Below are 13,415 nucleotides of genomic sequence, written 5' to 3'. Positions count from 1 at the left end.
TGGTTATTTCTCATTGCTTAAGTGACTGTACTCTGTAACAAATGGGACATGAAATGTCTATGAACAGAACTGCCTGTGTACCATACATGCATGTAAATCACACAAGAATTGTAGATTAAAGTGTGATTAGATTATGAGCTCATTGTAAATACTGTAAATTTTTGTTCTCAAATGTGTACATTAAATTTATTTTGTGTATGATGACTTGTGAATATCATTTTTTTTCAACGCATTGCATTGTAAAGAATTCTGAACTATGATCCCTTTATACTACTGTGAACACATGACAAGCCTATTTTAATTTTATTCACTTGTCGTTTACTAATTTTCGGGACGAAAATTTTTCTAAGCAGGAGGGATATTTCATAGTGAAAAATAGTGTGTTATTTTGTTTTATTTTTAACTATGATTGATTTCATTTGTTCAAATAGTTTTTAATTCAAACTTGTTTTATTTCAATTTTGAAAGTTTCAATAATTGTAATAAGAACGTATATATATGTATATACTAGTGTAAATTCATTACCTATAGCTTGCCTTAGGTAGAAACATAATAGAAACTTCCGGATTAATGTGTCAGAAAAATATGAACAAAGGACAAGTTTCAGAGCTGTAATAAGAATTACTCAAAACCCTAATTTAAGAGCTTAAGTGTTGACAGCGCCGGATATTGTTACCTAACCAGATCTTTGTCGGTAAATCAGACACTGCTATAAGGTCTTTTTCAATGTTTACGCGAAGGTCATTAATTGCTTTTGCCGTAAGCGCGTCTGACCACTCGAGTCCGCAGGTTATGATCTAACGATCACTGCGCATGTGCACCTGTCGAGATGCTGATTTCGGTTAACTGGTCTAGTCACTCTTGACCAAGACCAATAAAGAGGAAACATCTTAAGAAACAGCTCTCTCTATTATATTTACAGGTAAGCACAGACTTTGATATTTTGTATGTTGTATAGTGTATAACTTGTATATGATAATTATGTTAAAGTCAATGTATGGAATGTTTAATTATTTAATTCCAAATCAATTGTTTTTGATTAATTTGTATTATTTATTTTACTTGTGTTTTATATTTGTAAAATTCTATACTGAAAGCATGTTGTTATAACCAGTTTAAATATTGCAAACTTGGCCACTTTGTAATTACTGGTGTGCAACCTAACTTATGCGAGTGATGAGAGTTACTCCCCTTTGTTGGTTAGCGCATTTCCTGCGTTTTACAAAATTAACAACTCGAGAAAGAATCTTCTTCGTAAAATGTTTTCTAAACTCATCAACATGCTGAAGGTTGGATATATCATTTATAGACTAGGTAATTGTTCTGTAAATGTGATATTATTATTATTTATCAATTTGGTTTGATCTATAATGTCACTGAAAGCATAAGAGGCATCGCCGTCTTATAATTTTGAAATGTTTGTTTATAAATGTTGTCTCTGTGTAAGCTTGATTTTGCTAAATGATTGAATTCATACGCTCAGGAATATGTTTCGCATTTTCATCTTGTTTCTGAAACAAATATATTTATCCTAAATTGAATAAGGTTAACTCTATATATGAAACAATTTATTCTGTTTAAAAACAAACAAATATGTAGTAACAGTTACCTCCCTTGTTATATTGAAAATCAATGTTTCTGATAGGATTCATGTTTAAATGTTTATCATAATTACCAAAAGTTCTTTGATTGAAATAGATGTATTATAATTGTATCATAATTGATCAATGGATATAAATATTGATTGTTCTTTATCCTAAATAAGCAGAAATTAAGCTAAGTATATAAAATATCTAGAATTACTCATTTTGGAGAATTTATAGGTGCGAATGGATTATTCGCTTAATATTTTATTGTATTCTTGTTCGAAGAACTATTCTCTCATAGAATTACAAGATATTCTATATATTAAGCATAGTGTGTAACTATTCATTGGTTCATGATCAGTTTGATCATTTTCTCTTGTGTAAATTAAGTCTCAGTTACCAAATTTAGATTTTTAACACATTGTGTTTACAGATCATTTTTAATTAGTTAATAGCCAATTATTGTATAGTTTGGTTTATCTAGTATTCAATAACAATTTAGGAGTTAATTATATTAATATTCTCATTTGAGTTTGTAAATGATGAAATAATATACATTAAGCTACATAAATTGAAGATATATTTATAAATAGGAATTTCCCTTTATTAGTGTACTTAAAGCTGAATTCCAGTATAGATATATTTTATAACTTATCGATAAAGGTCAAAGTTTATAGATTACAATTTAAGATACTAATTTCTTTATTATTCTGATTATTTTCATCATTATTGTCGTTTCTATTATCATTAATTACTCTCTCATTACCCCTCTCATTGTCAAGTGAGTTCTACCATATAATTGATTATTTGCTAATTTTCCCCAAATTATTAAACTAAATTATCAAGTGTTCAGTGTGTAGTAAACCTTTTATTGTAAACTGTACTGCCTGTTATTTCTTGGATGTGTTGTAAACTTATAAGTGTAACTTTAATCTTTCCATTGTATTGTATGTGCATTTGAATTGTCACTCTTGACCAAGACCAATAAAGAGGAAACATCTTAAGAAACAGCTCTCTCTATTATATTTACAGAACGACAAAACCCGATGAAAACTTGGTGGAGTTTCCTCAAGATTCCTTATGAGAGAGTCCAGAAATAACAGGCCTCTAAATTACACAACACCGGTATCCCACTCATACAACACAAGGAGCAACAGCAATATGTCGTTAACAACGTCGCCCTTCATCAGCATCGATACTACAGTACCGACAACATCAACCTCAACAACACAAAGTGGAGCCACAGCCACAACAGAAACCACATCCACTTATCTTAATAGTCCGAGAGTGTCAACAATGTTTCAGTCAGTCAATAGCCAGAGCAGCAGAGACCTACCGCCACCCCCACCTCCACCTACACAAACAGTCATACAGGCTACGCAGCCTATTATCATGTCAGGTGTTGGTGTAACTCTACCAAAGTTTGACGGTACAGATCCAAAAATATGGTGGAGGACAATGCAGTCATGGAGACGATTCCTCAAAGTTAGTGAGGAGGATGCAATTGCAGCATTCGGATGTACTTTTCAAGGGTCAGCTCAGGTATGGTACAACAGCCTACCAGAAACAACTGTAAGCAACCTTGCTGACTTTAAGACAGCGTTCGATGAACGTTTTGATCACAAACAAATTAATATCAAATTCATGTCTCTGAAGCAGACACAAGATGAAAAAGTAAAAGATTACCTTCAGCGTGCAGAAAAGCAGGCTTTAGGTCAGTGCATGCCTGAAGAGGCAAAAATAATGATTATTGTACAAGGACTACTACCATCACTTCGAAGGTGTGTGCTACCTAAAGAACCGAAGACATTTTGTGACCTTCGACATGCTATAGATTTAGCAAACGCTGAACTTGAATGTGACACTCAAAATTCAACTGAAATGGTGCAGATGTTTTCAACACTGATGTCAAAGATTGAAAAGTTGGAAACAGTACAAGTAAATGCAGTCCAGAGCAACAGCCAAGCAGCAGAAACTCAACAGTCGTACCAACCATCACATCAACACCAGTCTCTCATCATCACCAACAACACAGACGACCTCAGCAGCAGCACCATCAACAGCACCATCAGCAGCACCATCAGCAGCACCATCAGCATCAGAATCGGGATCATCAGAGATACCAACACAAACATCATTCGAGGCAGAGCAGACCTTGCGGTTGTGGTAAGTTCTGTTCTATTAGACAAAAATGTCCTGCATTTCATGCAATATGTAGCATTTGTAATGAGTACAGCCACTATGCTAGACAATGTCCTCTAAATAAAAGGGGTAGAGGCAACTTTAACAATAGGTGCTAGGGATACGCGCCTATCCCCAACAAGGATAGGCACCATAACTCAGCTAACAAACTAATCAAAGATGCTAAACTGTCTCCAAAACCTCCCACTCAACCAGTTAAACTACTAACTCCTAGTGAATGTGTGTCATTGGTGACAGCGGTCGATAGAAATTCTGTAAGTGTTGAGGTCAATGGCCTTCCAGTGAAAGCACTGGTTGACACAGGTGCAACTATTTCTTGTGTAGCCTTGCCTATGTTAACGAAACTTTCCGTTGACATATCAAACTTACAAAAATCTGACCTTAGTGTTCGAGTAGCTGGCGGTGAAATTCATCGCAGTCTTGGTGTCCTATGTCTCTCTATTTCTTTCGGTAATGTTGCAATTACTCAGAAATTTCATGTTTTTAAAGAATTTCACCAAGGAATGATATTAGGTATGGATTTTCTGGAGAACAATGGTGCTATTTTTGACACATCAGCAAAATTACTACACATAAAAGACAGCACAACAGAAACAACCTTTTCAATAGACGTAGACATAGCCCTAGCAAGAGCAAAATCATCAGAAGTAATTCCAGCAAATAGTGTTTATCAGTTATCTGTCAAAGTATCACATTTACCCTTAGGCTCTCTTGTGATCCTGGAACCTTCCCCATCTCTCCCTAAATTAAAATTAGCAGGAGCAAAAAGTATAGCTTACATTAAGAAAGGGAAGTTATCTTGTATGCAAATTATGAACCCAACTGACAGGGATATAAAAATCAAAAAGAATCAAACAGTTGCATCAGTCTCTCTTTTTGAAGAAAATTCTATCATGTCGCTAGACACCCCAATAGATACTTCCATTACTGAAGACAATGCAGTTCCAGAGAACGACCTATCTTTTGACCTTCAGACCTCCAATCTCTCTCAGCATCAACAAAATCTTCTCTCTTCTTTTCTTCTTAAAAATAGATCAGTTTTTGCCACTAACCTGTCAGAGTTAGGAAACACTCTTGAATCACCACATCGAATAGAGACATTTGATGAATCCCCTATTCGCCAACGATTCTATAGACAAAGCCCTGAAGTAAAAGCAGAAATGAACAGGCAAATTCAAGAGATGCTGGATAATGACATTATTCAGGAGTCAACTAGTCTATGGCAATCACCGGTAGTTATGGTCAAAAAGCGAAATGGTCAACTGCGCTTTGCAGTAGACTATAGAAAGCTCAATGCTGTTACTAAGCAAATCTCCTTTCCTCTTCCACGTCTTGATGATGTATTTGATTCAATAGGTGAATCGCATGCTCAATTCTTTTCTTTTCTACTCTCGACTTAGCTTCTGGATTCTGGCAGATTCCCATGGACCCTGACACAGCTCACAAATCAGCTTTTGTCACTCCATCAGGCGTTTATCAATGGAAACGCATGCCATTTGGTTTAGTGAATGCCCCCGCTAGCTTTCAAGCCCTCATGACCAAAGTTCTGAGAGACTTGAATTGGAAAACATGTCTTGTCTATGTGGACGACATTCTTGTGTATTCACGCACATTTGACGACCACATCCGACACTTACAGGAAGTGTTTGACAGACTTAAACTAGCTGGCCTTACACTCAAGCCCAGTAAGTGCTCATTTGCTCGTCCAGAGGTCCACTATCTTGGACACGTCATTTCTAAAGACGGTGTGAAAGTAGACACCTCAAAAACAGACGCTGTCCGTTCCTTTCCAACTCCTACTACTCAAAAGCAAGTACGCTCTTTTCTTGGACTCTGTAACTATTACAGAAAGTTTGTCAAAGACCATAGCAAAATCACAGCTCCTCTGAACAAACTACTCAATAATGACATAAAATTTGAATGGACATCTAAATGTCAACAAGCGTTTGATACCCTAAAAGATGCCTTAACATCTACACCTGTCTTAGCTTATCCAGATCACACAAAAAACTTTCATTCTTACCACAGATGCTTCCACTGAAGCTATAGGATATGTATTAGGTCAAATTGACGAACACAAAAGAGAACAAGTCATTGCATATGGAGGTAGATCGTTGAACCAGCACGAACGTAAGTATAGTGTCTCAGAACAAGAAGGACTAGCAATTGTTGAAGGTATTAGAGCTTATCATGTCTATCTCACAGGTAAGAAGTTTAAGATCTACACAGATCATAGTGCTCTAGTTTGGCTAAAAACGATAAAACCAGAGTCAACAGGGAGACTCGCCAGATGGTCAGTATTATTACAAGGATACGATTATGAGATCATTTACAAAGCAGGACCAAAGAACGTGGTAGCTGATGCTCTTTCACGTCGTGAGTATGATAATGATACAACCCCCGATGTAGAAGATGTATTACCAAGTGCTGAGGTAAGCAATATTCAACCGAAACAACACAAACCTCTACAAGTTAAATTTGTGTACAAAGGTTCACATGCTAGTGCTAAAATTAATGACACGGTCATGGAGGTGAGTGACTCTATTCCAGCAGATAATGTATCAAAACTTCAGTCAGAATGTGCTGATTTCAAAGGTATCTATTCATATCTAACAAAAGGAGATTTACCAGATGACAAGGCTTCTGCAAACAAAATTCTTTATCTTTCAAACCAGTATGTTGTTTTAGATGGCGTTCTATATCACATGTACCAAACCCGTGCTAAGCGAGCACAGAATTACTTCAAACAATTGGCAGTTCCCAAATGTCTGCGGGAAGATGTGCTTTTGTCATATCATGATTGTCAAGCTGGTGGAGCACACCTTGGTCTTGATAGAACTTATCGAGCTATTCAGCTGAAATATTTCTGGCCAAAGATGTACCAGAATGTAGCAGACTACATCAGGTCATGTGACACTTGTCAACGAATCAAAAAGCCCATACATCTTCGTCATGCCCCATTGACCCCAATGCCCGTTACTGATACCTTTCAAAGGCTTCATATGGATATTCTAGGTCCAATAACTACATCAAAAGAAGGATACAAGTATATTCTACTTATTGTAGATTCATTTAGCAAATGGCCTGAAGCATTCCCATTAAAAACTCAGGAATCAAAGGAGATTGCAGATGTTCTCTTTAGAGAGATATTTAGCAGATATGGAGCACCCCAAGTTATTGTCAGTGATCGAGGTCAAAACTTTCTCAGTAAGTTAGTCACTGCAGTTTGTGAAATTTTCCAAGTCACTCGACACTTTACAAGCTCGTACCACCCGCAAACCAATTCTACGTGCGAAAGAATGAATAGCACTCTAGCACAGTGTCTAAGAGCTTATGTTGACAAGAACCAGCAAAACTGGCCCAATTTTCTGCCTGGGATTCTCATGTCCTTTCGTATGAGCCCCTCTACTCAATCCTCAGACCTGTCTCCATATCATATGCTCTACGGTAAAGAGATGAACCTGCCCTTTGACACATCTCTCATTCCTAGAGACGGCTTAAACAAAGATGCTAAGACTCATGTCTTACAGTTACTGAATCATCTGAAGTATGTGAAGACTGTAGCTGAAAGGAATATAAAACAAGCACAAGCTAAGCAAAAAGAACATCACGACAAGAAAGCGTCTGTTCCCACGTTTAGAATGAATGACCTAGTAATGCTTCATACAACAAAAGTACCACAGGGTTTATCACCCAAACTCCACAATCCTCTTGATGGACCATTTTATATTGTGGATATAGGACCAAATCACACATACAAACTTCGCAGGTGCGATACACATAAAGAGTTGAAGTCTCTTATAAATGCAAACAGGCTGAAGCCATATACCAGCTCAAATCAGAAACCTAAGTTTGATACACCTAATGTACCAGTGGTGAATCAACCCATAGCACCACTTGTGGCTCCTAGAGTGCCACCCGCAGCACCAGTTGCAGATAATGATGATACCCCTGACCTTGGGACACATATGACAAATAGTCAACATGACAAAAGTGCTGATGATGCAAGTCAGCCAGGAAATAATGATAGTCAAACCATGACTTATCCTGTTGAAAAGTTACTGAAATGCAGAACAAGAAACGGTAAAAAGGAATATAAGGTAAAATGGATCGGATACAGAGATCGAACCTGGGAACCAGTTGAAAATATACCTGCAGAAATAGTGAGAATGTTCCATATAAAGCGTACGCAGTCAGGAAAAGCGAGAAAAAGAGGCAAACAGTCAAAATTGACTTGTTTCTCACAATGAATACGATCCTATATAGAGGATTATCCCTTAGACAACTATAGTGGTACCATCTTACTTTACTTTCTCTCTGTCTATCGAATAATGTGTTAAGATCTTGGCAGATCTCTGTCAGTTTAGTGCTTAAGAGTAGTCGACGACTCTTTATCGGCATATTATACGATTAATCTTTATTTTCCCCTCTATGTCTTCTGTAGGTGTCTTTGGTCTTCCTCAAATGTGGAACGTGATTGTGATGGCCCTCCTCTGCTTGCCCATAGTGTTTAGTGAATCATCATCCGTGCAAAGATTGAATTATGGCATTCTATTTGAGCCAGCGCAAAAGTTGCATCTTGGACAGGAATACTGGTCCCACACTTTTAAAATACCACTACCAACAAGCTTGTCACTACCAGGCATCGTCCCTTGCAAGAGAAGAACATGTGAGTCTGCTAACTCAGTGATTCAAACATTGAACAATCTTCGTACTCAATGTATGGCAAACGTTAACGAGACTGTGAGAGAATTGCATCGGTTAATTCCACATTCCTACCTTCCAAACAATTCACCATTCAGTTCACGTCGAAACAAACGAGGTCTTTTTGATTTTATTGGAGAGATATCCAAGTCTCTTTTTGGTACAGCTACTTCAAGTGATGTTTCAAATCTCAAGCGTCATATGCAGATTTTGAATAGGAATAATGTTAAGCTAGCAAAAGCTATGGCAGACGAAGCACACCAACTTACATCCTTCATTTCTACGGTAAATGATCGATTTGACAATGTTATGAATGCAATCAAAACAAACCATGATCAAACAATAACTTTATCTAACCAATTTGCCAGATCTTTAGATGGAATAGAACACGAATTTGTACTTTTGGAAAAGATGATGTTAATGCAAATTAACGCTACAACAATTCTAGACAAACACCTAGAACATGCTAAATTAGCCATTCATGACTTATTGAAAGGAAAGTTATCTCCATTTCTTCTTGCACCTCATGTTATTGATGACTCCCTGAAACAAATACAAAGTATCATAGATAGGAAGTTTCCGGGATTTAATATAATACATAGGAATCCATTGTATTATTACTCATTCGCACGCTTCCTTTTTGCTAGACACCACGGAAATTTGTACATTCTTTTGCAAATACCAATTTCTACCTTTGTTGAACCACTTTCTTTGTATAAAGTGTATTCTGTTCCTGTTCCACTTAACGCTTCGTCTACTCATGCTACACAGCTACTTGGCACTCCAGACTACTTCTTACATACACATGACAATCAGCACTTCTCAACTCTTTCACATGACCAGTTGAAGTCGTGTTCAGGTGATAAAATATTGTATTGCCCTTTTCAAGTTGCTTTGTCCTCAGTTGCCAAACCATCATGTTTATCATCTGTGTTCTACAATCACAAGGATTCAGTGAAACAAAATTGTGATTTTAGATTTATCGCAAATGCTCTTTCGCCCAGTATTAAGGAACTGGCCCCCTCTACATTACTTTTGTATCATATCACTATGCTAGCCTTGGATTGTCCTTCAGGCCAGAGAATCATTAAAGGATGTACTTTTTGTGTTATTCAAATACCATGCAGATGTTCCCTTACTTCAAACAATCTGTTTATGCCACCTCGGTTAGGATCATGTAGAAACGGAACTAGTGATATCTCAGTTGTCCATCCCATCAACTTAGCTCTATTACAAGAATTTTTTCCACCATCTGAACATTCATCAATATTAGGTGATACGTCTTCTTCTGAGTTTGTTCACATTAAGCTTCCTTCATTCAAAATTTACAATCATTCTTTCTCCAAGTATCTTGCAAATGATAACCAGTATGATCTGAGCTTGAAGAAGATTGCCAAAAAAGCCCAAAAAGGTGAAACTGTCTTTTCCTCTTTAGCTGAATCAATGATAGAAGGTCAGATTCCTTTGGAGACAGTTAATTGGCCAGATACTAGTGGTGTTATTGCTTTAATAGGAACAGTTACCTCTAGCATAGCAATTGTATTGGTTTTCTATCTGTATGCTGAACTTAGAAAGCTTTCTGCTGTAGTTCTTCTTGCTCAAAAGTCTTCTGCCTTCACTGTTCCACCTGCAATTCCAAGTTTTCACTATCAAGCCTTACCTGACCCAACAACACCTACTCTCATGTCAGAACATGTATACAATTCACTGCTAACACCATGGCCATATGTCACTCTTTCCCTTCTAACAACTATCTTCATCCTTACTGCTGTGTATGTAATTTGGAAAAAGCTTATTAAGACTAACAAAACCTCTCTGTTTGTTGAACTGACCAGTGGTCACGAATGTGAACTTGTTAGAGTAACTTCTCTACCTTTGTGCCCAGATAACTGGACATTTTGCCCTCCTATGGATATTAGTAACATTTCTATTCATGGTAAAATCTTCCCAATAATTCATTTTGATTGGTTAGAATTTTATTTCATTAACAACCATACTAAACATCGCATCTACCCCTGCAAATCTTATCGATTCTCACCATTTCGAGCTAGAAAAATAAAAAGAATTTTGGCGCAGCCTTATACAGCATATATTTTGCTTGTACATCATGGTTATTTCTCATTGCTTAAGTGACTGTACTCTGTAACAAATGGGACATGAAATGTCTATGAACAGAACTGCCTGTGTACCATACATGCATGTAAATCACACAAGAATTGTAGATTAAAGTGTGATTAGATTATGAGCTCATTGTAAATACTGTAAATTTTTGTTCTCAAATGTGTACATTAAATTTATTTTGTGTATGATGACTTGTGAATATCATTTTTTTTCAACGCATTGCATTGTAAAGAATTCTGAACTATGATCCCTTTATACTACTGTGAACACATGACAAGCCTATTTTAATTTTATTCACTTGTCGTTTACTAATTTTCGGGACGAAAATTTTTCTAAGCAGGAGGGATATTTCATAGTGAAAAATAGTGTGTTATTTTGTTTTATTTTTAACTATGATTGATTTCATTTGTTCAAATAGTTTTTAATTCAAACTTGTTTTATTTCAATTTTGAAAGTTTCAATAATTGTAATAAGAACGTATATATATGTATATACTAGTGTAAATTCATTACCTATAGCTTGCCTTAGGTAGAAACATAATAGAAACTTCCGGATTAATGTGTCAGAAAAATATGAACAAAGGACAAGTTTCAGAGCTGTAATAAGAATTACTCAAAACCCTAATTTAAGAGCTTAAGTGTTGACAGCGCCGGATATTGTTACCTAACCAGATCTTTGTCGGTAAATCAGACACTGCTATAAGGTCTTTTTCAATGTTTACGCGAAGGTCATTAATTGCTTTTGCCGTAAGCGCGTCTGACCACTCGAGTCCGCAGGTTATGATCTAACGATCACTGCGCATGTGCACCTGTCGAGATGCTGATTTCGGTTAACTGGTCTGGTCACTCTTGACCAAGACCAATAAAGAGGAAACATCTTAAGAAACAGCTCTCTCTATTATATTTACAGGTAAGCACAGACTTTGATATTTTGTATGTTGTATAGTGTATAACTTGTATATGATAATTATGTTAAAGTCAATGTATGGAATGTTTAATTATTTAATTCCAAATCAATTGTTTTTGATTAATTTGTATTATTTATTTTACTTGTGTTTTATATTTGTAAAATTCTATACTGAAAGCATGTTGTTATAACCAGTTTAAATATTGCAAACTTGGCCACTTTGTAATTACTGGTGTGCAACCTAACTTATGCGAGTGATGAGAGTTACTCCCCTTTGTTGGTTAGCGCATTTCCTGCGTTTTACAAAATTAACAACTCGAGAAAGAATCTTCTTCGTAAAATGTTTTCTAAACTCATCAACATGCTGAAGGTTGGATATATCATTTATAGACTAGGTAATTGTACTGTAAATGTGATATTATTATTATTTATCAATTTGGTTTGATCTATAATGTCACTGAAAGCATAAGAGGCATCGCCGTCTTATAATTTTGAAATGTTTGTTTATAAATGTTGTCTCTGTGTAAGCTTGATTTTGCTAAATGATTGAATTCATACGCTCAGGAATATGTTTCGCATTTTCATCTTGTTTCTGAAACAAATATATTTATCCTAAATTGAATAAGGTTAACTCTATATATGAAACAATTTATTCTGTTTAAAAACAAACAAATATGTAGTAACAGTTACCTCCCTTGTTATATTGAAAATCAATGTTTCTGATAGGATTCATGTTTAAATGTTTATCATAATTACCAAAAGTTCTTTGATTGAAATAGATGTATTATAATTGTATCATAATTGATCAATGGATATAAATATTGATTGTTCTTTATCCTAAATAAGCAGAAATTAAGCTAAGTATATAAAATATCTAGAATTACTCATTTTGGAGAATTTATAGGTGCGAATGGATTATTTGCTTAATATTTTATTGTATTCTTGTTCGAAGAACTATTCTCTCATAGAATTACAAGATATTCTATATATTAAGCATAGTGTGTAACTATTCATTGGTTCATGATCAGTTTGATCATTTTCTCTTGTGTAAATTAAGTCTTCAGTTACCAAATTTAGATTTTTAACACATTGTGTTTACAGATCATTTTTTTATTAGTTAATAGGCAGTTATTGTATAGTTTGGTTTATCTAGTATTCAATAACAATTTATGGAGTTAATTATATTAATATTCTCATTTGAGTTTGTAAATGATGAAATAATATACATTAAGCTACATAAATTGAAGATATATTTATAAATAGGAATTTCCCTTTATTAGTGTACTTAAAGCTGAATTCCAGTATAGATATATTTTATAACTTATCGATAAAGGTCAAAGTTTATAGATTACAATTTAAGATACTAATTTCTTTATTATTCTGATTATTTTCATCATTATTGTCGTTTCTATTATCATTAATTACTCTCTCATTACCCCTCTCATTGTCAAGTGAGTTCTACCATATAATTGATTATTTGCTAATTTTCCCCAAATTATTAAACTAAATTATCAAGTGTTCAGTGTGTAGTAAACCTTTTATTGTAAACTGTACTGCCTGTTATTTCTTGGATGTGTTGTAAACTTATAAGTGTAACTTTAATCTTTCCATTGTATTGTATGTGCATTTGAATTGTCACTCTTGACCAAGACCAATAAAGAGGAAACATCTTAAGAAACAGCTCTCTCTATTATATTTACAGAACGACAAAACCCGATGAAAATTTCCATGCAATATCGGGTCAACCTCGTAATTGCAGTTCCCTAAGATGTAATACTGCGTTTTTGTTAGAGCAATTACATATGATTTAGAGATATGATCAGGCAAATCACCTATCTATCAAAATTTTTGTAACATGTTTCCGTAGTAACATTTTGACGTCCATAATTAACCCTG

General features: G+C 35.2%; 2 protein-coding genes across 3 annotated transcripts; both read left to right on the top strand.

Annotated features, from left to right (window-relative positions):
- The first annotated feature begins 26 nt into the window (after positions 1-26).
- Positions 27-3,887, top strand: LOC138308444 (uncharacterized). 2 transcript variants are annotated; one of them, XM_069249424.1, is made up of 2 exons: positions 27-922; positions 2,619-3,887. In XM_069249424.1, the coding sequence occupies exon 2, from the start codon at positions 2,667-2,669 to the stop codon at positions 3,846-3,848; it is 1,182 nt and encodes a 393-aa protein (XP_069105525.1). In that variant the 5' UTR covers positions 27-922; positions 2,619-2,666; the 3' UTR covers positions 3,849-3,887. The 2 variants fall into 2 exon arrangements, with proteins under 2 accessions (XP_069105525.1, XP_069105527.1); XM_069249426.1 differs by lacking the exon at positions 27-922 and adding an exon at positions 932-1,314.
- A 4,324-nt stretch (positions 3,888-8,211) lies between these two features.
- Positions 8,212-12,425, top strand: LOC138308442 (uncharacterized). The gene has a single exon (XM_069249422.1). The coding sequence runs from the start codon at positions 8,220-8,222 to the stop codon at positions 10,623-10,625; it is 2,406 nt and encodes an 801-aa protein (XP_069105523.1). The 5' UTR covers positions 8,212-8,219; the 3' UTR covers positions 10,626-12,425.
- Positions 12,426-13,415: the final 990 nt, after the last annotated feature.

Source organism: Argopecten irradians, chromosome 15, assembly GCF_041381155.1.
Source record: "Argopecten irradians isolate NY chromosome 15, Ai_NY, whole genome shotgun sequence".
In the NCBI taxonomy this organism is placed as follows: Eukaryota; Metazoa; Mollusca; class Bivalvia; order Pectinida; family Pectinidae; genus Argopecten; species Argopecten irradians.
The sequence above is the reverse complement of the archived record's forward strand: the minus strand, read 5'-3'. Positions and strand labels throughout refer to the sequence as shown.

Coding starts and splice junctions, on each gene's coding strand:
- LOC138308442 (XM_069249422.1), top strand. CDS start 8,220: ATGTCTTCTGTAGGTGTCTTTGGTCTTCCTCAAATGTGGAACGTGATT.
- LOC138308444 (XM_069249424.1), top strand. CDS start 2,667: ATGAGAGAGTCCAGAAATAACAGGCCTCTAAATTACACAACACCGGTA.